Source organism: Trachypithecus francoisi, unplaced genomic scaffold (genome assembly GCF_009764315.1).
Source record: "Trachypithecus francoisi isolate TF-2019V2 unplaced genomic scaffold, Tfra_2.0 Lachesis_group17, whole genome shotgun sequence".
Lineage (NCBI taxonomy): Eukaryota > Metazoa > Chordata > Mammalia > Primates > Cercopithecidae > Trachypithecus > Trachypithecus francoisi.
This window is the reverse complement of record NW_022681462.1, coordinates 45,169,603-45,194,821: the sequence shown is the minus strand read 5'-3', so window position 1 is coordinate 45,194,821 and position 25,219 is coordinate 45,169,603. Positions and strand designations below refer to the sequence as shown.

General features: G+C 39.7%; 1 protein-coding gene across 1 annotated transcript in view; it reads left to right on the top strand.

Annotated features, from left to right (window-relative positions):
• The window catches only part of LOC117062246 (sulfotransferase 1C2-like), a 30,631-nt gene extending 5,940 nt beyond the window's left edge, over positions 1-24,691 (top strand). The window contains exons 3-7 of the mRNA XM_033175546.1: positions 1,529-1,626; positions 4,301-4,427; positions 8,630-8,724; positions 22,690-22,864; positions 24,280-24,691. Of these exons, the coding sequence (XP_033031437.1) occupies positions 1,529-1,626; positions 4,301-4,427; positions 8,630-8,724; positions 22,690-22,864; positions 24,280-24,392 (608 nt within the window). The 3' untranslated portion in view covers positions 24,393-24,691. The remainder of the gene's footprint in view (positions 1-1,528; positions 1,627-4,300; positions 4,428-8,629; positions 8,725-22,689; positions 22,865-24,279) is intronic.
• The last annotated feature ends 528 nt before the right edge of the window (positions 24,692-25,219 follow it).

Genomic DNA, 25,219 nt, shown 5'->3' with positions numbered 1-25,219 from the left:
ATACTTTAAGTTCTGGAGTACATGTGCAGAACGTGCAGGTTTGTTACATAGGTATACACGTGCCATGGTGATTTGCTGCACCCATCAACCCGCCATCTACATTAGGTATTTCTCCTAATGCTATCCCTCCCCTAGCCCCCCCACCCACTGACAGGCCCCAGTGTGTGATGTTCCCCTCCCTGTGTCTATATGTTCTCATTGTTCAACCCCCACTTATGAGAACATGCAGTGTTTTGTTCTCTGTTCTTGTGTTAGTTTGATGAGAATGATGGCTTCTAGCCTCATCCCTGTCCCTGCAAAGGACATAAACTCATCCTTTTTATGGCTGCATGGTATTCCATGGTGTATATGTGCCACATTTTCTTTATGCAGTCTATCATTGATGGGTATTTAAATGGCTGACATTATTCTAAAAACTTTTTGTATATTAACTCACTTATTCTTCACAACTTGTGAGGTAGCTGCTAGGTTATATGTGAAGAAATTGAGATACAGAGGGATTATGATTGCTCAAGGTCCACAATTAATAGGTAGTAGACCCAAGATTTGGACCTAGGAATTTTGTTTCCTAAGTCCATGCTCTCAACCACTAAGCTATGCAGTGTGCGTGAATGTGTGTGTGTCTCCTATGTGGACTCCAGGTATAGGTATCTGAGGGATAGAGTGGAATGAAATAGTCCCATGTTGGACCAGCATTGGTACGTGGTCATCTTTAATTAGATTTTTTCTACAGAAATCTATTCTAGTTCCATCTGAACAACTGACTTGTGACCTCATCTTGGGAAATACATGAACAAACTAATGGCCTAAAACCAAATCTTGCTCATTGTCTTCTCTCTCATTCCCTTTTTGTGGGAAGAGAGGTAGGGTGGGGGGAACTAGAAGAACATGTGCCAGTTTTCCCAAACCGCTCATTTGGTGTCATACCAGTGTGCTTGAGAAAAATCACCAAAATGAGGGTTAAACATAACGGGGAACAGGTTTTGAAAAGTGTTCTAGTCCATACTAAGTGATCTTGGTTTTACCCTGGAGGCCATCTGTGGACATATTTTTGAGAGTCCTAAAGACCTCTACAACAATTTCTTAATTATGATTTTATTTTCATGGTAATTAAAAAATATAAAGTAAGCACATTCTAGGTCACCTGGATGATCACCATGTAACCAGAATTCCACCAATGTAGTCTCATTGTTCTCATTTGCATTGATGCCAACAATCCCCTGTTGCCAAGTGGAACTGTGGTAATTTCTAAAGGCTAATGGGATGAGAAATGGAGAGGACACTTAACAGTAAATAATATACCAAATGAAGGCCAATGTAGCAAAGAATCAGAGGTACAAAAGGACATACAAAGTGCTAAGCACTAAAAAAAAAAATAGGGAGAAATGGTTTCTTATCATTTAGGAGTGAAGAAGGCAAAACATGGCACAAAACCCAGAAGCCATTAGGAAAAAAACTGATAAGATCAACTGCATAAAAATTAAAACTTTTTAAAAAATTAAAGAATAAGCCAGGAAAATTTTTGCAGGGATTGACCACGCTAACGCAATGCCTTCCCCAAGGACCCTGAAAACTCATCTTCCTGTACAACTACTGCCTCCATCCTTCTGGAAGGAAAACTGTAAGGTAAGCTTAAAACAAAGTATTCAGAGACAAATTTTCCTCATGAGAACATAGGGAGCAGTTTATTGTGTCATAACCATTGCCCAGCCATCCCTACAGTGTGTCTGCCAGAAGCAGATTATAGAACCTACTATCATCTTCTATGTTCTTAATCTCTCATTGATAAGGATGTGCTTAGCATACACCTATATCAAGAAGAGGGAGAGGATAAACATATACTAAGCTCATTTCTTAGCATCTTAGCCCCTTAATAATGCTATAAGGTGGAGGTATCTGAGCCATTGTAGCTCAGAGGTGTTACATAACTTGTCCAATGACAAACACATGGAATGTGGAAGAGATGGGCTGCAAATCCACCTCTTCATTACCCAACAGCCCATGCTCTTTCTGTTACTCTACACCACCTACTCTACGCCTCCTATAACCACAGAAGTCTTCCAAAGCTTCTATGTAGTTGGCCTCCCACCAGTCTTAAGGTAATGAGTATTTAAATGATCAGATAGTGGCACTGAAGGAATCTTAAAAACTATATGCTCTACTGTCCTCTCACTTTATCTCACTTGCAGCTCAACGGTCTCTTGCAAACATCTAAAGGTGCCTACAAGCTGCAAGACCTAGTCATTCTGAGACCTGATGAAAGTCAAATTTTTGTAAACATCAAATTTATTTTCCATATTGAAGCCTACAGGGGTGCAGATGCATTTTCATGTATGTCTTAAATTGGTCACTAAGGAATTTTTTTAACTCTTTCAGAGCACCAAGAGACCATTATTGCTTCCCTCTACAGGTAGGGTCTACAAATGGGCCTTGGCACTAAGCCAAAGCAGTCCCCACCTTCCCTTTCCATGTGGTGTTCTGTTCCCTCTGACAGCTTGTCAAGATCCACACCTTTACTGTCTCTGGTTCTCCAGAGTACATCCAGGGTCTTACTCTACCTTACTGACCCTATTGGATCTTCCTATGTAGATCTGGAGTTTGGGGGCAGGGGTGGCTGAATGACTGAAAGCAAATGGAAACATATTGTTAGCACAGATAGAGCCAGGTCTGGGCTAGGAGTATCAGTAAAATAAGAATAACTATAACAGCAATCTAGCAAGTACCAAAAGCATGCTCAGGTACCTCCACCTTATCGCATTATTAAGAGGCTTAGAGGTTTAGAACTGAGCTTAGTAGATGTTGGTCCTCTTTTCTCAAAGTGGGTATATATTGAGCCCACCCTTATCAATGAGAGCTTAAGAACCAGGAAAGGTGTCATGGGAGCAGTAAGTGGGGAGTACAAAACTTCTTGACAAGGAGGGTCAACAAAAGTGACAGAGGAGTCAGGGCATGAGGAACAGACATAAATTTGTTAAGTGATAAGAGAGGGAAGGACATTCCATGTTACTGAAAGAGCAGAAGCCAAGACTTAAGAAAATAGGTCCAAGGCCAGAAAAGAGGCATGAGAGGTGGAAAGGAGCCAGAGATGCCCTGTTGCACAGCTTTGCCTTCTAAGATGTTTGGACTTAACCTGTAGGCTACTTGGATCCCACTGAAGAATGTGAAGTGAACAAGAAGTGACATGATCTCATTTACATTTTAGAAAGCTCCCCTGGGGGATGTGGAGGGGTGAACAGAACTGAGGTAAGACTGAAAACAGGTATCAGTGAGGAGATGGTGGCAATAGTCCAGGAAAAGAATTTAAAAGGCTTGGGTTAAGGCAGAGGCAGTGAGAAAATGAATTCCAAATGTAACAACAGACAGAATTTACAAGATCTCTCAAGGACTGGCTATAGAAGACATGGAAAAAGAAGCATCTCATATGATTTTGTCATTGTAACTGTTGATGGTGGTACCATTAATGGAAAGAGATCATAAAAGAAAAGCAGTTAGTTTGCGTGAACATGGATTGAATTTTGAATTCATCGAGTCTAAAATGCATGCAGAACATTCAGGTAGGGATACAGATACATAAGTCTCTAGCTCAGGAGACAGACATGTACTAGAAACAAATTTGTGAGTCATAAACATATGAAATTTATCGCAATAGAAAAGAAAAAAAAACGGAAAAAATAAATACAGTGAAAATAAAAGTAGGCCCTAGGCAGAGCACTAAAGAAGGCCAACATTTAAAGATTTCAAACTTTTAGTGATCATAAGCTCCATCGAGAATCTACAGAAAGTTGTGACTCCACTCCTGACAAAGTGCACATCTATAAAAAAATTTTGCATACACTTTTAGAGAGAGGGACAGACCTCTTGAAGGTCATCATTTTAAGACACTCTGATTTAAGAGCAAAATGGCAGAGCAGGACACACTAAAGAAGGACAACCAGAAACACTGTAGGACAACCACGAAATCAGCACTACCACAGAAGAAGGGAAGGTAAGTGTGACTGGGGAAGAATGAGCAAAGGGAATCAGAGGGTGAGATTACACAGACCCTGACCACCAGGTTGAGAACTTTGAACTTAATCATAAGAACAATGTACAGAAATTGAGAAGTTTTGCACAAGGAAGCAACGTCCATCTGATTTGCATTTTTATAAGATCATTCTGGCTGCTGGATGATGAGTGGAAGAGAACAAAGATGCATTCATGACCTTTAGGACATGGGTACCAGAACACATACGCTCTGCATACTGAATGCCCGATTTCTAACTTGTCCTATTGTTTATTTTGTTTCTTCTCATCACTTTAGATCATCTATGTGGCCAGAAATGCCAAGGATAATCTGGTGTCCTACTACCATTTTCAAAGGATGAACAAAGCACTCCCTGACCCGGGAAGCTGGGATGAGTACTTCGAAACATTCCTGGCAGGCAACGGTGAGCCAAGTGCATGAAACCAGCCTTCACCTATGTCTGCAGAGGATAAGCTTTCCCCATCAAATTCTCCTTCTTGGGAAACAAAATTCACCCATAGAAGAAGCTCAGATTTTCTTGGAGGGAAGGACTAGAGGCAACATCCTGAGAGATGTGGCATAGCCCTGGCTGTAATCTGTGGTCAGTGGATTTGCTTCCAATTGCAATATATCCTCTGAATGAAGTCAAACCAGTATTACAGGCAAGCCAGCTATAAGAGAAGGTCCCAACTCTAAGCCTATGTTAAATGTTTTATATGCATTAACTTGTTTAATCTTTAGAACAACCTCATAAGCTTGGTAAGAATATTCATCATTTGTAGGTGATGAAACTGAGGCTCAGTGAGTTTGAGTAACTTGCCTATGATTACCCTGTTAGCGAGAGCAGTGGCTAGAATTTGAACATAGGCAGGTTTGGTTAAGCTCAAACCCTGTGTGCTTGGCAGTTGAAGTCTTGACTGGCTGGTAACCATGTCCAACTGCCTACATGTTCAACCGGAAAGAAAGAAAATGTTTAGTGTGCATGCAAGTTTTCCAATCACAACCATCATTTGAATTGGTGGTGCAGTGGTGGCCCCTGACACTGCAGGCTCACAAACTGTCACGTGCAAAAATGTATGATCTTTCAGTCATGCTTCCAGTGTCAAAACTGAGTCTTCACAAGTTTCTTGACGTTTTTCTAAGTCTCAAATGCTGCTATATCTTTTAATACATCAACTGTTCTCCTAAAGAAGCCTAAAGGGTACGAAAAGGTGATGAGATTATTGAAGCTGGATAATCGGTTTATGGAAATTCATTACACTATTTCCTCTACTCTTGCATATATTTGAATACTTTCATAATTAAAAGATTTCTCAAAAGTTTTCAAAAATGGTAATTTAAGGAAGCTTTACAAGGTTATACTTTTGGGGAAGTACAATATAAATATAACATCAAACTGGTTTGCACCATGAAGTTGAATTGACAGCTTTGCATGATTAAAACCTAAATATTTGCACCAAAGCACTTTTTATTATTCAAGTTCAAAATTTATAGCTGAAACACCTTTGCTAATTATTTATATAGTCCTATGGAGAAACAACTGCCTTGTCACCTACATTTTTTTCTCTAAAATAATTATAAATACATGTAATAAAGTAGTCCTTTCCATTAGTAACAAACCACCAGTAATGCAGGAAAATATGATACCTTTGATTGCCATTTGACTTTCATAATCTTAAATGACAAAAATTACTATTATTATTATTATAGTCTTCTCCTTATGAGATATACTTTGAAAATGATCCATTGTACCCCAGGGTAATTTCACTGGTTGAATGTCTCCAGTAAATTTCCTTGTAGGTGTTCTAACAATGATGTCAGAATGTCTTTGGACAAAGAGTGATCCCTAAGAAAGTGACCTCATTGACAAGTTGAGACATTGGGCTTGTGCAGGGCCAGGACTGGGCTGGTGTAGATGACTGTTCCTAAATCAGAGAGCTGAGAGGATAGTCCCAACTCCTTGCCCTGCATCAGGCAAGTTGCACACCAGAGAAGAGAAGCACTGACGTCAAACACAGCCTTAGGGCTACTCCTCTACACACACACACACACACACACACACACACACACACACAGAGAGAGAGAGAGAGAGAGAGAGAGACAGAGACAGAGACAGAGAGACAGAGAGAGAGAAACTCCTGAAGAAGCATCTTCAGGGCCAATAGCATGGAACATGGGTAGAAGGAATCAAGAATAAGAAGTAGAACAATAGCAGCTCCCCCTATTTATGAGGGGCAGTGCCATGCTGAGGCATTTCACCCAGCTGGAGTAGCACAAGTGCTTTCTGCCAAAGTGCAGATATTCTGGCACTATGTCTCAGTCATCTACCCATACAGCTTGCCCTGACCTAAGCAGTTTCTTGCAGCTTAGGATTCTCAGTAATTAAACTGACACAGCCCTATACAGAATAGAATGTCTGGTCACCCTATGACTACATTGCATGCCAGAAGAGAGAAAGGGGTTGAACAGATACTCCCTAATGATTGGAAGCTATCACTGGGGGTGGGACCGAAGTGCTCCTAGACATCCTAGTATCAAAGAGACTTTTAGACACATCCTACCTAATCTTTACGCTGTGTGAATGAAACATAAGAAAGGCAAATTTTGGCAGAAGGGATAATATAATAGAAGAAAGGGGAAAATATTACTGAATTTTTTACTTAAATTTTCAAATGACTTTTGTTGAGTAGCTACTATGTGTCAGACACTTACTATTATACTGTGTCCTAGGCACTACCAGACTAACGCTTTTATATGTCTTAGCATTGGCCCATACTATTATTTCTCCCACCTTAAAATAAAATAACATTTAAAAACCACTCTGTTGACGCTACCTCCCCAATCCCAGTTACCTCCCCCATCTTTCCCTCCATTTACTGCAAACACCTTGTAGCACTGGCTTACACTATTATCCTCAGTTTCTCTCCCACCACCACCAAACCTGTCCTGCCAGGGTCACCATGACTTCCACATCACTAAACCCAATGATCAATATTCTGTCCTCATCTCATTTAATCCATCAACATCATCTAACGCAATTGGTCACACTCTCTCTTCCTTGAAATGATTTCTTATTGGCTCCCAGGACCCCACCCTCCCCTGACATTCCTCCTACGTCTCTGTTCCTTCCCAGGCTCCTTTGCTGGTTTCTCTTTATCTCCCAGATGTCTACAGTTGGCTCCTTTCTCTCTTCTGCCTACATCATTCCTTGCTCAATATCACTCACTTTGCAGTTTCAGATGTCACCTATCTGCTGATGACTCCAAGATTTGCACTAGTCCTGGCCTTGTTCGTGGGCTCCAGGTGCATAGACCCAGCTGCCTTACCAACGTCTCCACCGGGATGTTTACAGGGCATCTTACACTTCATATGTCCAAATCTTAACTCCTGCCTCTCCTCCAGAACCTGCTTTTCCTTCAGCCTCTCCTTCTTGTAAACTGTGACTCTGTCCCTTAAATTACTCAGGCCCAAAATCTTGATCTTATCTTGAGCCTCTTTGTTTCTCATATACCCCATCCAGCCTCCGAAAGAAAAACCCCACGAGAAAATCTGTCAACGCTAAGTGTGATTAGATTGCACACTTCCGGAAGTGTGAGGTTTGGTCAGATTCTGGACTTAGTTTGGGCCAAAGTATCATCAGATTTTCCCTGGATGAATGAAACAGCCTTTGCCCCCACTTTTGCCCTTGCCAACCTACACTCTACTCTCAACAGAGAAACCAGAGAGATTCTACTAAAAGGGAAGTCAGACCATGCAATGCCTCTATCGGAAGCCCACGACTGGCATCCCATCTCACTCAGGGTAAAGTCAGAGTACTCAGGGCATCGCACAGGCCCATAGGGCCAGGCCTCACACTTCTTGCATCTCTCCCCACTCCACTGGCCTCACTCACTCTGTCCTGGTCCCCCAGGCACACCCAGAACCTCCTACCCAGTGCCTGCCCTGGCTGTACCCTCTGCCCAGCAGGGATCCTCCTTTCCCTTTTTTGGGGGTTGTGCTCAATAATCCCTTCTTCTGACCAGCCTACCTAACTGTCAGCCTCCTATGTACTCTCAATGTTTTCCCTCTCCTTCCCTGGTTATTTGTTTTGTTATTTGGGTTATTTGTTTTGCTAAGCACACACTGTGTTCTAGCATTCTGCATATTTCACATCAATCTCATTTGTCTCCCCCATAAAATGTACTTCCAAAAGCAGGGCTTTCTGCCTATCTTGTGTGCACTGCTCTGTCTCTAATACCTAGGACAGTGCTGAGCACACAGTAGATGTTACAGAATATATTTATACAAACATTACCTTACAAGATAGTTACTATTACTAACCTCCTTTCAGAAGATTGTTTTTAAAAAGCACAGACTCGGAGAGGTTAAGTAACTTGCCCAGGGTCATGCAGCTCTAAGGGTCAAAGCTAAGATTCAAGCCTAACAGGTTCTGGAGACTAAGAGAGTAATCTTGCCAGCTTCCAAACGGAAGAAAAGTTGTGCTGAAGCAGAGACAGGAAGTGTGATAAGAAAGTTCTCCTGATTACATCTTCCATTTGTATCTTATGGAAACAGCTTAGTTTTTTTCCCTGGGTTTTTCTACTCTCAGCTTCCCATGGCCCAAATATGTATGTGTCTTTCTTTCAGTGGTATGGGGGTCCTGGTTCGACCATGTGAAAGGCTGGTGGAAGAAGAAAGACAGCCACCCCATTCTTTATCTTTTCTATGAAGATATGATGAAAGTAAGAATAATATTTGAATTTTAATTTCACAGTATTTTGTCTCAGAGTTAGAGCTCCATGATAGAAGAGAAGGCAAGTCATTTTTGAAAGTTTATCTATGCAAAATATTTTGCATGTCAACTCCAACTTCTCCAACTACCTTGCCATGTAGCATACAAAATTCCACACAAAATACCTTATATATGGTGTTCCATAGTAGGCAGCCTGCTTCCTCCTGCAGTCTCACTGCACTCTGGAGTCGATTCCTACCTCATCCAAAAGCATAGAAGACGTGTCCTTTTTGAGCCAGTTTTCTTCCTCTCTAGGTCTCTAGATTCCTCCTTCCAAAATCTCTACCTCCCACCATAACTTGCTCTGACTTCTGAGGAAAAGAATTAAGAACCCTAACAGGAAAGAACTAGTGAGGAAGAATATAGCTGATTTGATTTGTATGCTTTCTTAAAATACTAAAATTTTGTCATTTTAAACAAAAGATCCTCATCAGCAATATCTTTTGCATGTGCAATTCCTGATTCAAATCTGTCTCATAAGTTTCTCTATGTAAAATAAATAATTATGGCACAGTGTTCCTGACTGGTCTCCAAGCCTTGATTTAGGACTGGGTTCAATAACCAACGTGTGTCCTTCACTGACCATGGCTTCTATTTCCTCTTTCCCCTCTGGGTAGACAGAATCCTGGCTTCCTTCCTTCTATCTATTCAGGTATTTCTGTTCAGGTAGTGTCAAAATTCCTCTTTCTGTTTGTCCTTGCTCTATACGGCTTTGTAGGTGCTAGCACAGCCCTCACCTCCCCTAGCCCTGTGTCTGTGCCAGGGAGCAAAGGAGCAGGACGGGCTGGGCAAGCTAGGCAAGAAGGACAGACATGAGACAGAACTGCTAGTGAGGAGAGAGGAGGCCTGCAAGGCGAGCCTGGAGATCTCCAAACCAGGTGACTCTCACACCAAACTGAACCCCTCTTCTTCACTTCTGGATGAGGTGGGAACTTAGAGAGTAAGGGGCTTTTGTGAGGTCTATGTGCCAAGAGGTCTTCCCAGGAGGCCCACAGTCAGAAATAAGCTCAGATGTAGAGTCAGGAGACATCAAAAGCAGCAACAGAGACAAAAAGGCACCATGCTGCTTTTGTGCCATGCCAGAGCAGTGAGGATGCCATATATTTTTGTTTCTCCAATCAGAAGGAGGAAATACAGCTTGCTTATTTTGAAAGATATCCACCTCTTCTCCCAAGTACCTTCTTTTTTTATTTACTTATTACTATTATTATTTCAAAAGTTTTGGGGAAACATGTGTGTTCAGTTACATGGATAATTTCTCTATGTGTGATTTCTGAGATTTTGGTGCACCTATCACCCAAGCAGGGTACACTGCACCCAATGTGTAATCTTCTATCCCTCACCTCCTCCCACACTTCTGCCCAACTCCCCATAGTCCTTTATATCATTCTTATGCCTTGGCATCCTCATAGTTTAGCTCCCACTTATAAGTGAGAACACACCATGTTTGGTTTTTCATTACTGAGTTACTTCTAATGGTCTCCAGGCTGGGTGCAGTGGCTCACGCCTGTAATCCCAGCACTTTCAGAGGCTGAGGCGGGCAGATCACAAGGACAGGAGATTGAGACCATCCTGGCTAGCACTGTGAAACCTTGTCTCTATGAAAAACACCAAAAATTAGCCAGGCGTGGTGGTGGGCGCCTGTAGTCCCAGCTACTCAGGAAGCTGAGGCAGGAGAATGGTGTGAACCCCAGGAGGTGGAACTTGCAGCGAGCCAAAATTGCACCACTGCACTCCAGCCTGGGCAACAGAGTGAGACTCCATCTCAAAAAATAAATAAATAAATAAAAAGGAATAATGGTCTCCAACTGCATCCAGGTTGCTGTGAATACCATTATTTCATTTCTGTTTATAGCTGAGTAGTATTCCATGATATATATATCACATGTATCCACTCATTGGTTGATAAGCATTTAGGCCTTTTCCATATTTTTGCAGTTGCAAATTGTGCTGTTATAAACAGTCATTATATGAAAAAGTGTCTTTTTCATATAATGACTTCATTTCCTCTGGGTAGATATCCAGTAGAGTTTTACTAGTTTGCTGGATCAAGTGGTAGTTCTACTTTTAGTTCTTTAAGGACTCTCCATACTGTCTTCCATAGTGGTTGTACTAGTTTACATTCACACCAGCAATGTAAAACTATTTCCTTTTTACCATATCCATGCCAACATCTATCATTTTTTAATTTTTTAATCATGGTCATTCTTGCAGGAATAAGCTGGTATCACATTGTGATTTTGATTTGCATTTCCCTGATAATTAGTGATGTGCATTTTCATATGTTGGTTGGCCATGTGTATATCTTATTTTGAGAATTGTCTATTGATGTCCTTAGACCACTTTTTGATGGGTTTGTTTCTTCTTGTTGATTTCTTTGAGTTCCTTGTAAATTCTGGATATTACTCCTGTATCAGATGCATAGTTTGTTAATATTTTCTCCCATGTTGTGGGTTGTCTGTTAACTCTGCTGATTATTTCTTTTGCTGGGCAGAAGCTTTTCAGTTTAATTAATTCCTATCTATTTATCATTGTTTTTGTTGTGTTTGCTTCTGGGGTGTCTTGGCCATAAACTCTTTGCCTAGGCCAATGTCTAGAAGAGTTTTTCCAATGTTATCTTCTAGAATTTTTGTGGTTTCAGGTCTTACATTTAAGTCTTTGATCCATCTTGAGTTGATTTTTGCATAAGGTTAAAAATGAGAATTCAGTTTCATTCTTCTATATGTGGCTTGCCAATTATCCCAGCACCATTTGTTGAATAGGATGTCCTTTCCCCACTTTATATTTTTGTTTGCCTTGTCAAAGGCCAGTTGGCTGTAAGTATTTCAGTTTATTTCTGGGTTTTCTATTCTGTTCCATTGGTCTATGTGCCTGTTTTTATACAAGTACCATGCTGTTTTGGTAACTATAGCTTTGTAGTATAGTTTAAAGTTGGGTAATGCGACGCCTCCAGATATGTTCTTTTTGCTTAGGCTTGCTTTGGCTATGCAAGCTCCTTTTTTGTTCCATATAAGTTTTACAATTGTTTTTTCTAGTTCTGTATAAAATAATGACAGTTGGGCACAGACACTCATGCCTATAATCCCAACACTTTGGGAGGCCGAGGCAGGTCAGGAGTTCAAGACCAACCTGGTAAACATGGTGAAATCCCATCTCTACTAAAAATACAAAATTAGCTGGCCATGGTGGCACATGCCTGTAATCCCAGCTACTTGAGAGGCTGAGGCAGGAGAATCACTTGAACCCAGGAGGTGGAGGTTGTGGTGAGCCAAGATCACGCCATTGCACTCCAGCCTAGACAAGAGCGAGACTCTGTCTCAGAAAAAAAAAAAAAAAAAGATGGTAATTTGATGGGAATTGCATTGAATTTATAGATTGCTTTTGGCAGTATGATCATTTTCACAATATTGATCCTACCCATCCATCAGCATGGGGTATGCTTCTATTTGTTTGTGTCATCTCTGATTTCTTTCAGAAGTTTTTTGTAGTTTTCCTTGTAGAGGTATTTCACCTCTTTGATTAGACATATTACTAAGTATTTTATTTTTTGCAGCTATTGTAAAGGGGGTTGAGTTCTTGATTTGATTCTCAGCTTGGTCACTGTTGGTGTATAGCAGTGCTACTAATTTGTGTACATTGATTTTGTATCCTGAAACTTTACTGAATTCATTTGTCAGATCTAGGAGCTTTTTGGATGAGTCTTTAGGGTTTTCTAGGTATGCAGTCATGTTACTGGAAAACAGCAACATTTTGACTTCCTCTTTACCAATTTGGATGCCCTTTATTTCTTTCTCTTGTCTGGCTAGGACTTCCAGTACGATGTTGAATAGAAGTGGTGAAAGTGGGCAACCTTATCTTCTTCCAGTTCTCAGGAAAAATACTTTCATCTTTTCCCCTATTCAGTATAACGTTGGCTGTGGGCTTGTCCTAGATGGCTTTTACTATCTTAAGGTATGTCCCTTCAATGCCGATTTTGCTGAGGGTTTTGATCATAAAGGGGTACTGGATTTTGTCAAAGGCTTTTCCTGCATCTATTGAGATGATCGTATGATTTTTGTTTCTACTTCTGTTTATGTGGTGTATCACATTTATTCACTTGCATGTGCTAAACCAGCTCTGCCTCCCTGGTATGAACCCCACTTGATCATGGTGTATTATCTTTTTGATATGCTGTGGGATTCAGTTAGCTAGTATTTTGTTGAATATTTTTGCATCTATGTTCACCAGGGATATTGGTCTGTAATTTTTTTTGTTATGTCCTTTCCTGGTTTTTATATTAGGATAATATTGGCTTCACAGAATCATTTAGGGAGGACTGCCTCTATCTTTCGAATAGTTTCAATAAGATTGGTGCCAATTCTTCTTTAAATGTCTCATAGAATTCAGCTCTTAATTCATCTGTTCCTGGACTTTTTTGTTGGCAATTTTTTTATACTGTTTCAATGTCACTACTTGCTATTGGTCTGCTCAGAGTTTCTATTTCTTCCTGGTTTAATCTAGGAGAGTTATATACTTCCAGGAACTTATCCATCTCTTCTAGGTTTGCTAGTTTGTGTGCTCAAAGGTGTTCATAGTAGTCTTAAATGATCTTTTGTATTTTTGTGATATTGGTTGTAACATCTCCCATTTTCTAATTGAGCTTATTTTGATCTTCTCCCTTTTCTTGATTAATCTCACTAATGGTCTATTGATTTTATCTTTTCAAAGAATGAGCTTTTTGTTTCATTTATCTTTTTTGTTTTAATTTCATTTAGTTCTGCCCTGATCTTGGTCATTTCTTTTCTTCTCCTGGGTTTGGATTTGGTTTGTTCTGTTTTCTCTAGTTCCTTGAAGTGTGAGTATACATTTTCTATTTGTGCTCTTTCAGACTTTTTCATGTAGGCATTTAATACTATGAACTTTCCTCTTAGCTCCACTTTTGCTGTATCCCAGAGGTTTTGGTTGGTCGTGTCACTATTACCATTTTATTCAAATAATTTTTAAATTTCCATCTTGATTTCATTGTTGACCCAAGGATCATTCAAGAAAAGAGTATTTAATTTCCATGTATTCGTATAGCTTTGTGGATTCCTTTTGAAGTTAATTTCCAGTTTTATTCCACTATGGTCTGAGAGATTGATATGATTTCAGTTTTCTTAAATTTATTGAGGCTTATTTTGTGGCCTATTACAAGGTCTGTCTTGGAGAATGTTCCATGTGCTGATAAAAAGAATTTATATTCTGCAGTTGTTGCACAGAATGTCCTGTAAATGTCTGTTAAGTCCAGTTGTTCTAGGATATAGTTTAAATCCATTGTTTGTTTGTTGATTTTCTGTCTTGATGACCTGTCTAGTGCTGTCAGTGGAGTATTGAAGTGCCCCACTACTATTGTGTTGCCATTTATCTCATTTCTCAGGTCCACTAGTGATTGTTTTATAAAATTGGGAGCTCCAGTGTTAGGTGCATATATATTTAAATTTGTGATATTTTCCTATTTGGCTAGTCCTTTTATGATTGTATACTGTCCCTTTTGTCTTTTTTTATTATTATCATACTTTAACTTCTGGGTTACATATGCAGAATATGCAGTTTTGTTACATAGAAATATATGTGCCATGGTGGTTTGCTGCACCCATCAACCCATCACCTACATTAGGTATTTCTCCTGATGTTATCCCTTCCCAGCCCCCCACACCCACAGGCCCTGGTGTGTGATGATACCCTCCCTGTGTCTCATGTGTTCTCATTGTTCAACTCCCACTTATGAGTGAGAACATGCAGTGTTTGGTTTTTTGATCTTGTGGTAGTTTGCTGCGAATGATGGTTTCCAGCTTTATCCATGTCCCTGCAAAGGACATGAACTCATTCTTTTTTATGGCTGCATAGGATTCCATGGTGTATATGTGCCACATTTTCTTAATCCAGTCTGTCACTGATGGACATTTGGGTTGGTTCCAAGTCTTTGCTATTGGAATAGTGCCACAATAAACACATGTATGCATGTGTATTTATCATAGAATGATTTATAATCCTTTGGGTATATTCTCAGTAATGTGATTGCTAGTTCTAGATCCTTGAGGAATCGCCACACTGTCTTCCACAGTAGTTGAACTAATTTACATTTCCACTAACAGTGTAAAAGTGTTCTGTTTTTCCACAACCTCTCCAGCATCTGTTGTTTCCTGACTTTGTAATGATGGCCATTCTAACTGGCACGAGATGGTATCTCATTGTGGTTTTGATTTGCATTTCTCTAATGACCAGTGATGATGAGCACTTTTTCATATGTCTGTTGCCTGCATAAATGCCTTCTTTTGAGAAGTATCTGTTCATATCCTTTGACCATTTTTTGATGGGGTTGTTTGCTTTTTTCTTATAAATGTTTTTTAAGTTATTTGTAGATTCTGGATATTAGCCCTTTGTCAGATCAATAGATTGCAAAAATTTTCTCCCATTCTGTAGGTTGCCTGCTCACTCTGATGATAGTTTCTTTTGCTGTGCAGAAGCTCTTTAGTTTAATTAGATCCCAAGTGCCAATTTTGGCTTTTGTTGTCATTGCTTTTGGTGTTTTAGATATGAAGGCTTTGTCCATGCCTATATTCTGAATGGTATTGGCCTGATTTTCTTCTAGGATTTTTATGGTCCTAGGTCTTATGTTTAAGTCTTTGATCCATCTTGAGTTGATTTTTGTATAAGGTGTAAGGAAGGGGTCTAGTTTCAGTTTTCTGCATATGGCTAGCCAGTTTTCCCAACAGCATTTATTAAATAGGGAATCTTTTCCCCATTGCTTTTGTGTGTCAAGTTTGTCAAAGATCAGATGGTGGTAGATGTGTGATGTTATTTCTGAGCCCTCCGTTAGGTTACATTGGTCTATATATCTATTTTGGTACCAGTACCATGATGTATTGGTTACTGTAGCCTTGTAGTAAAGTTTGAAGTCAGGTAGCATGATGCCTCCAGCTTTTTTCTTCTTGTGAAGGACTGTCTTGGCTATACAGACTCTTTTTTGGTTCCATATGAAGTTTAAAGTAGTTTTTTTTCCAATCCTGTGAAGAAAGTCAGTGGTAGTTTGATGGGGATAGCATTGAATCTATAAATTACTTTGGGCAGTAAGACCATTTTCACGAGATTGGTTCTTCCTATCCATCAGCATGGAATGTTCTTCCATTTGTTTGTGTCCTCTTTTATTTCGTTGAGCAGTGGTTTGTAGTTCTCTTTGAAGAGGTCCTTCACATTCCTTGTAAGTTGTATTCCTAGGTATTTGATTCTCTTTGAAGCAATTGTGAATGGGAGTTCACTCATGATTTGGCTCTCTGTTTGTCTGTTATTGGTGTATAGGAATGCTTGTGATTTCTGCACATTGATTTTGTATCCTGAGACTTTGCTGAAGTTGCCTATCAGCCTGAAGAGATTCGGGGCTGAGACGATGGGGTTTTCTAAATATACAATCATGTCATCTGCAAATAGAGACAATTTAACTTCCTTTCTTTCTATTTGAATGCGATTTATTGCTTTCTCTTGCCTGATTGCCCTGGGCAGAACTTCCAATACTATGTTGAATAGGAGTGGTGAGAGAGGGCATCCCTGTCTTGTGCCAGTTTTCAAAGGGAATTTTTCCAATTTTTGCCCATTCAGTATGATATTGGCTGTGGGTTTTTCATAAATAGCTCTTATTATGTTGATATACATTCCATCAATACCTAGTTTATCGAGAGATTTTAGCACGAAAGGCTATTAAATTTTGCCAAAGGCCTTTTCTGCATTTATTGAGATAATCATGTGGTTTTTGTCTTTGGTTCTGTTTATGTGATGGATTACATTTATTGATTTGCGTATGTGGAACCAGCCTTGCATCCCAGGGATGAAGCCGACTTGATCATGGTGGATTAGCTTTTTGATGTGCTGCTGGATTTGGTTTGCCAGTATTTTATTGAGGATTTTTGCATCAATGTTCATCAGGGATATTGGCCTAAAATTCTCTTTTTTTGTTGTGTCTCTGCCAGGCTTTGGTATCAGGATGATGTTGGCCTCATAAAATGAGTTAGGGAGGATTCCCTCTTTTTCCATTGGTCGAATAGTTTCAGAAGGAATAGTGCCAGCTCCTCTTTGTACCTCTGGTAGAATTCAGCAGTGAATCCATCTGGTCCTGGACTTCTTTTGGTTGGTAGACTATTAATTATTGCCTCAATTTCAGAACCTGTTACTGGTGTATTCAGAGATTCACCTTCTTCCCAGTTTAGTCTTGGAAGAGTGTATGTATCCGGGAATTTGTCTGTTTCTTCTAGATTTTCTAGTTTATTTGCGTAGTGGTGTTTATAGTATTCTCTGACGGTAGTTTGTATTTCTGTGGGATTGGTGGTGATATCCCCTTTTATCATTTTTTATTGCGTCTATTTGATTCTTCTCTCTTTTCTTCATTACTCTTGCAATTGGTCTTTCTATTTTGTTGATCTTTTCAAAAAACCAGCTCCTGGATTCATTGATTTTTTGAAGGGTTTTTTGTGCCTCTATCTCCTTCAGTTCCACTCTGATCTTAGTTATTTCTTGTCTTCTGTTAGCTTTTGAATTTGTTTGCTCTTGCTTCTCTAGTTCTTTTAATTGTGATGTTAGGGTGTCGAATTTATATCTCTCCAGCTTTATCTTATGGGCATTTAGTGTACTATAAATTTCTCTCTATGCACTGCTTTAAATGTGTCCAAGATTCTGGTACATTGTGTTTTTGTTCTCATTAGTTTCAAAGAACATCTTTATTTTTGCCTTTATTTTGTTATTTACCCAGTAGTCATTCAAGAGCAGGTTGTTCAGTTTCCATGTAGTTGTGCAGTTTTGAGTGAGTTTCTTAATCCTGAGTTCTAATTTGATTGCACTGTGGTCTAAGAGACAGTTTGTTGTGATTTCTGTTCTTTTACATTTGCTGAGGAATGTTTTACTTCCAATGATGTGCTCAATTTTAGAATAAGTGTGATATGATGCTGAGAAGAATGTATATTCTGCTGATTTGGGGTGGAGAGTTCTGTAGATGTCTCTTAGGTCTGCTTGGTCCAGAGCTGCATTCAAGTCCTGGATATCCTTGTTAATTTTCTTTCTCGTTCATCTGTCCAATATTGACAGTGGGGTGTTAAAGTTTCCCATTATTATTGTGTGGGAGTGTAAGTCTCTTTGTAGGTCTGTAAGAACTTGCTTTGTGAATCTGGGTGCTCCTGTATTGGGTGCATATATGTTTAGGATAGTTAGCTCTTCTTGTTGAATTGATCCATTTACCATTATGTAATGGCCTTGTCTCTTTTGATCTTTGATGGCTTAAAGTCTGTTTTACGAGAAACCAGGATTGCAATGCCCTGCATTTTTTTTGCTTTCCATTTGCTTGGTAAATATTCCTCCATCCCTTTATTTTGAGCCTATGTGTGTCTTTGCACATGAGATGGGTCTCCTGAATACAGCACACCAATGAGTCTTGACTCTTTATCCAATTTGCCAGTCTATGTCTTTTAACTGGGGCATTTAGCCCATTTACATTTAAGGTTCATATTTTTATGTGTGAATTTGATGCTGTCATTATGATGCTAGCTGATTATTTTGCCTGTTAATTGATGCAGTTTCTTCATAGCATCAATGATCTTTATAATGTGGCATGTTTTTTCAGTGGCTGGTACCGGCTGTTCCTATCCATGTTTAGTGCTTACTTCAGGAGCTCTTGTAAGGCCACCCTAGTGGTGACAAAATCTCTCAGCATTTCCTTGTCTGTAAAGGATTTTATTTCTCCTTCACTGGGGAAGTTCTCCTGGATAATATCCTGAGGAGTGTTTTCTAACTTGGTTCCATTCTCCTGGTCACTTTCAGGTACACCAAGCAAACGTAGACTTGGTCTTTTCACATAGTCCCATATTTCTTGGAGGCTTTGTTCATTTCTTTTCACTCTTTTTTCTCTAATCTTGTCTTCTCACTTTATTTCATTTGATCTTCAATCACTGATATCCTTTCTTCCATTTGATCAAATTGGCTACTAAAGGTTGTGTATGCTTCACCAAGTTCTTGTACTGTGGTTTTCAGCTCTGTCAGGTCACTTAAGCTCTTTTCTGCACTGTTTATTCTAGTTAGCCATTCATCTAATCTTTTTTCAAGGTTTTTAGCTTCCTTGCAATGGGTTAGAACATGCTCCTTTAGCTTGGAGAAGTTTGTTATTGCCCACCTTCTGAAGCCTACTTCTGTCAACTCATCAAACTCATTCTCTGTCCAGTTTTCTTCCCTTGCTAGTGAGGAGCTATGATACTTTGGAGGAGAAGAGGCCTTCTGGTTTTTGGAATTTTCTAACAGGCCTCTCAGCTGCAGGTCTGTTGAAGTTTGCTGGAGGTCGGCTCCAGACCCTGTTTGCCTAGGTATCACCAGTGGAGGCTGAAGGACAGCAAATATTGCTGCCTGATCCTTCTTCTGGAAGCTTCATCCCAGAGGGGCACCTGCCTGTATAAGGTGTCTGTCAGCCCCTACTGGGAGGTTTCTCCCAGTCAGGCTACATGGGACTCAGGGACCCACTTGAGGAGGCAGTCTGTCCATTATTGGAGCTCGAACACCATGCTGGGAGAACCACTCCTCCTTCAGAGCTGTTAGACAGGGATGTTTAAGTCTGGAGAAGCTGTCTGCTGCCTTTTGTTCAGATATGCCCTACCCCCAGAGGTGGAATCTAGAGAGGTATTAGGCCTTGTTGAGCTGTGGTGGGCTCCACCCAGTTTGAGCTTCCCTGCCACTTTGTTTACACTGTGAGCATGGAATTGCCTACTCAAGCCTCAGCAATGGTGGATGCCCCTCCCCCTACCAAGCTACCACGTCCCAGGTCAATCTCAGACTGCTGCGCTAGCAGCAAACACAGCTCCATGAGTGTGGGAGCTGCCAAGCCAGGCACAGGAGGGGATCTCCTGGTCTGTGGGTTGCAAATACAGTGGGAAAAGTGCAGTATTTGGGCAGGAGTGTACCGCTCCTCCAGGTACAGTCACTCATGGCTTCCCATGGCTAGGAAAGGGAAATCCCCTGACCCCTTGCACTTCCTGGGTGAGCTGACACCCTGCCCTGCTTCAGCTCACCCTCCGTGAGCTGCACCCACTGTCCAACCAGTCCCCATGAGATGAACCAGGTACCTCAGTTGGAAATGCAGAAATCACCCATCTTCTGCATCGATCTCAATGGGAGCTGTAGACCAGAGCTGTTCCTATTTGACCATCTTCCCCTTTGTCTTTTTTAACTGTTGTTGCTTTAAAGTCTGTTTTGTCCAATATAAGAATAGCTACTCCTGCTCACTTTTGGTTTCCATTTTCATGGATTATCTTTCACCACCCCCTTACCTTAAGTTTATGTGAGTCTTTATGTGTTAGGTGAGTCTCTTGAAGACAGGAGATACGTGGTTGGTGGATTTTTATCCATTCTGCCATTCTGTATCTTTTAAGTGGAGCCTGTAGGTCATTTACATTCAATGTCTGTAATGAGATTTGAGGTGCCGTTCTATTCATGATGCTAGTCGTTGCCTGAATACTTTGTGCTTTTTTCATTGTGTTATTGTTTTATAGGTCCTGTGAGGTTTATGCCTTAAGGAGGTTCTATTTTGGTGTATTTTAAGGTTTTGTATCAAGATTGAGAACTCCTTTTGGCATGTCTCGCAGAACTTGCCAGCTCTCTGCAAGCGCTGAATTCCCTGAGCATTTGTTTGTCTGAAAAAGAGTTTATCTCTCCTTCATTACAAAGCTAGTTTTGTTAGATACAAAGTTCTTGGCTGTTAATTATATTGTTTAAGGAGGTTAAAGGTAGGACCCCAATCCCTTCTGGCTTGCAAGGTTTCTGCTGAGAAATCTGCATTAATCCAATAGGTTTTTCTATATAGGTTAACTGATGTTTTTGATTCACAGCTCTTAAGATTCTAGCCAAGAATGGTGGCTCATGCCTGTAATCCCAGCACTTTGGGAGGCCAAGGCAGGTGGATCACCTGAGGTTGGGAGTTCAAGATTAGCCTGACCAACATGGAGTAACCCCATCTCTACTAAAAATGCAAAAGTAGTGGGGCATGGTGGTGCATGCCTGTAATCCCAGCTACTTGGAAGGCTGAGGCAGGAAGGAGAATCGCTTGAACCTGGGAGGTGGAGGTTGCGATGACCCAAGATCATGCCATTCATTGCACTCTAGCCTGAGTGACAAGAGCAAAACACTGTATCCAAAAAAAAAAAAAAAAAAAAAATTCGTTACTTTGTCTGGACTTTAGATAACCTGATGACTATGTACCTGGGTGAAGATCTTTTTTACGATGAATTTCCTGGGTATTCTTTGAGCTTCTTGTATTTAGATGTCCAGATCTCTAGCAAGACCAGGGAAATTTTTCTCGATTATTCTCTTAAATAACTTTCCCAAACTGTTAGATTTCTCTTCTTCCGGAACACCAATTATTCTTATTTTTGTTTAACATAATCCCAAATTTCTTGAAGGCTTTGTTCATTTTTTGGTTCTTTTTTGTCTCTGTTGAATTGGGTTAATTCAAAAGCCTTGCCTTCAAGTTCTGAATTACTTTTTTCTACTTGTTCAATTCTATTGTTGAAATTTGCCAGTGTATTTTCCATTTCTCTAAGTATGTCTTTCATTTCCAGAAGTTCTGATTGTCTTTTCCCTAAGATATCTATTTCTCTGGAGACTTTTTCATTCATATTCTCTAATTTTTCAAATATCTTTAAATTGGTTTTTATCTTTCTCTGGTATCTTCTTGAGTAGCTTAATAATCAACCTTCTGAATTCTTTTTCTGGCAATTCAGAGATTTATTCTTGGTTTGGATTCATTGCTGGAGAGCTAGTGTGATCTTTTAGGGGTGTTACAGAACCTTGTTTTGTCATACTACCAGAATTACTTTTCTGGTTCCTTCTCATTTGGGTAGACTCTTTCAGGGGAAAGATCTGGAATCCAAGGACTGTTGTTCAGATTCTTTTGTCCCACAGGGTAACTCCTTGATGTGGTGCTCTCCCTGTTTTCCTCTAAGATTAGGGCTTTCTGAGAGCCATACTGCAGTGATTGTTATTGCCCTTCTGGGCCTAACCACCGAGTAGAGCTACCAGGCTATGGGCTGACACTGGGGAGTGTCTGCAGAGAGTCCTGTGATGTGATCCATCTTCAGGTGTCTCAGCCATGGATACCAGCACCTATTCTGATGGAGGTGGCAAGGGGGTGAAATGAACTCTGTGGGAGTCCTTGTTCGTAGTTTTGTTTAGTGCACTGGTTTTCTTGAATGCTGGTTATGCTAGCAATGAAGTTGTCACATGGACAGACTCAAGACCTCTGGTTAGCCAGGGTGATGCAGGCAGTGGAATTAGCTGTTGCTTTTCCTCCTTCTTTGGAGCAGGGTTGTTCTGTTATGAGTTGCTACAATGACTTGAGTTGCATGGCCTCCAGCCAGGAGGTAGAACTTTCAAGAGACTACCAGCTGCAGCAGTAGAAAGGCAATATAATTTTGTCCTACATCTTCCAGGATGAGTACTTGGGTTTCTCAGGTGACAGAGCTCCCAAGAGTTTGTGTCTTTTGTCTTCAGAGTTTTTCAACTGTCTTGTGATGTTTTTTCCCAAATAACTTCTTATCTGCTAACAATGAAAGTGAGTAAAATATTAAACTTCCCAGTAAAATATTAAACTTCCCAGATGAAACCGTTCTCAGCATGTCCTCTTAACATCAGCTACAGCACAGAAACAAACACACTTGTTTGCATATCACTGCACTTTAAGATTGCCATATTTGTTGAACTGACATTTACAGATCTGCATATGTTAATAAGCAAAGCATTTCAAAATTACTTTTAAACATAAACTGACATTGTTTAAAAGATTTTAACCATTATTCCCATAATTTTTTAAGGTTTGACTGTTGTTATATTTTTTCCTTTCTTAGAGAGCTCTCTTTTCTTCTATTCTCCCCAACAGGATCCAAAACGTGAAATCAGAAAGATAATGGAATTCCTTGGGAAGAACCTAAAAGAAGAGATTTTAGACAAAATTGTCTATAATACTTCATTTGATGTAATGAAAAAGAACCCCATGACCAACTACATAAATGAAATTAAAATGAATCATCATCTCTCTCCATTCTTGAGAAAAGGTGATGTATAGTTGCTTTCTCTTTCTTCTAACAGAATAAACAATATCAATTTATCAATGTCTTCTCACGTTCAAGCTAGTTGAAACCACTGTTTACAGTGTTTCCTGAAGTGAGTTGTTTAAAGCTTTATTCTGAGAGCATGTGCTTCACCATCAGAGAAGTGTGGGACACTACACACCTTGCCCTACACCCTTTGAAGCATATTATAGTTTCTGCAAGGAAACTGGTTTAACTCTGCATAACGCAGAGCTTCAAAAATGTATGTGACCAAAAACTCTTTCTCCAGTAAAGCCTATTAATCTCCATGAAACAAGTGTTCCTCTCAATACATTCTGGGAGACAGTGGCAAATATTGTTGGCCGTAAGAGTCAGAGGGTGGTGCTTTGAGTGTTACTCAATCTGTGTCATCTCACAGAATGGCCAAGGTAGGACTATGAGTCATCATTGTCAGAGTCTAGCCAGACCAGGATTCAGCCTCCAGCCCATTGAGCACCCTCCACTATCCAATGGTTGGCTCCTTAAATGAAGAAAAATTTTGTTTCATTCTCTTTATTTTGGTAACTTTTTAAAAAAATTATCTAATACCTTTTTTAAAAAAAAAAGTAAGCAAAAATCCAAGGCTTATTGGAGAAGTATCCAACTCTAATTTAATCAATTAGCCTAGTTTTCTTTTAAACCAACTGGTAAGGGATATGATGGTATTACTCATAGACAATTAAGCACATTTACATGACACACATGAAAATTATGTTATACAGCTCAAAGTGCCTAAATAGATTCAATACTATGGGGTAAATAGAAGAAAAATAGCTTGCTGTCAGCTGTCTGACAATTTTTGGCTATTGAAGCCAAAAAAAAATTTGAATACTCTATTGCATAAGTATAAAACAAAGTTAGCCAATCCTACCATTCCTTCATATTCTATTACTTTAATTTAATGATATGTTTACAGCAATGAGAATTTAGATAGGAAAGTAGAATTCTCAGTTGTGTTCAACTGAGAATTTTGCCTGAACTAGAGGCACAGATGGAAGGAGCATATGATACTCTGAGAATGTGGTCATTCGGTGACCTCTGAAGAGAGGGTAAGAAAATTAGGTCTCACTAACTTGAATAGAATATTAGTATTGAGGTTTAAGAAAGTGCTGGTACAGTAGAGAAGTGCAGAAAATTAGGGAACCTGTGATCTAGAGTTCAGGCTTTACTGAAACACAAAACTTGCTATTTACAAATACCTCACCTATAAAATGCAGTAATCATACCTGTGACTTCTTTTCTCACTTCAATGTCAGCAGGACAATGTGTTAATATCTATATAAGCAATCTAAGTATTGAGAGGCATGAGATTATCTAAATCCAAAATGGTAAAAGTTTATGAAAATATCATTGAATATGCTCTATATTACTCTTCACAGGAGTTGTGGGAGATTGGAAAAATCAGTTCACTGAAGCTCAGAACAAGCAATTTAATGAATACCATGAGAAAAATATGGCTGACACTTCACTGTCATTTTGCATGGGACTCTAATAAACACAGCAAGAGGATAAAACTTATTCTCTCTCTAGCCTCTGTAAAGTGAAAAGGAAATCTGTTTCCAAGTACCACCAATGGTTTGTCTGACTCAGTGTAAGAGTTTTTAAACAAAGGCATGAACATTCTTTATCCTTGAATTTCTGATCTGCTTTTTGGATTACCACAATCTGACTTGTGATATAATTATCATGCTTTGTGTTTTTCTCCCTTCTCCACAGATTTTTAGGGTTTAGGTGAATTTCAATATCTCAACATGTAATATATATACAACATATTTAATCATTTCTGTTCCATTTATATATCCTCCTTCTGTATTTTAATTTTATTTGAATTAAAACAATTATTTCATTACTTGCAAAAGTTCTATGCAATATAATCTTACTTAGCAAAAATTCCAGCCCCATTCATTTGAAAACAGACATATTTTGAGCACCTTATTCATGCCAGGCAATGGGCAGCACCAAAAGATGATAAGAATAAGATCCTTACCCCTAAGAAAGGTACAGCCTAATAAAAGATCACAGCAAGAGCACAGCCATTATTACCAGGTAAGCACTACACTAGACTGTTGGTGCAGAGGGATCAAAGAGGAGAATAAACAAAGTTGTATGGCATGGAGACCCAGGAAAGCAACAGTGGAAATTAAGATATGCAGCCTCAGATATTTTTCAACAGTCCATGCTCCAGCCTCAAAGCACACATTCCACATTCAGCACAGTCAACATTCATGTCTCCTCTTCCTCAAGAGTTCAGGTTTGCCCTACTTAATAGTTTACTTTTAAAAACCTTAGGGATACCCATTTCAGAGGTCTCTCCTGAGA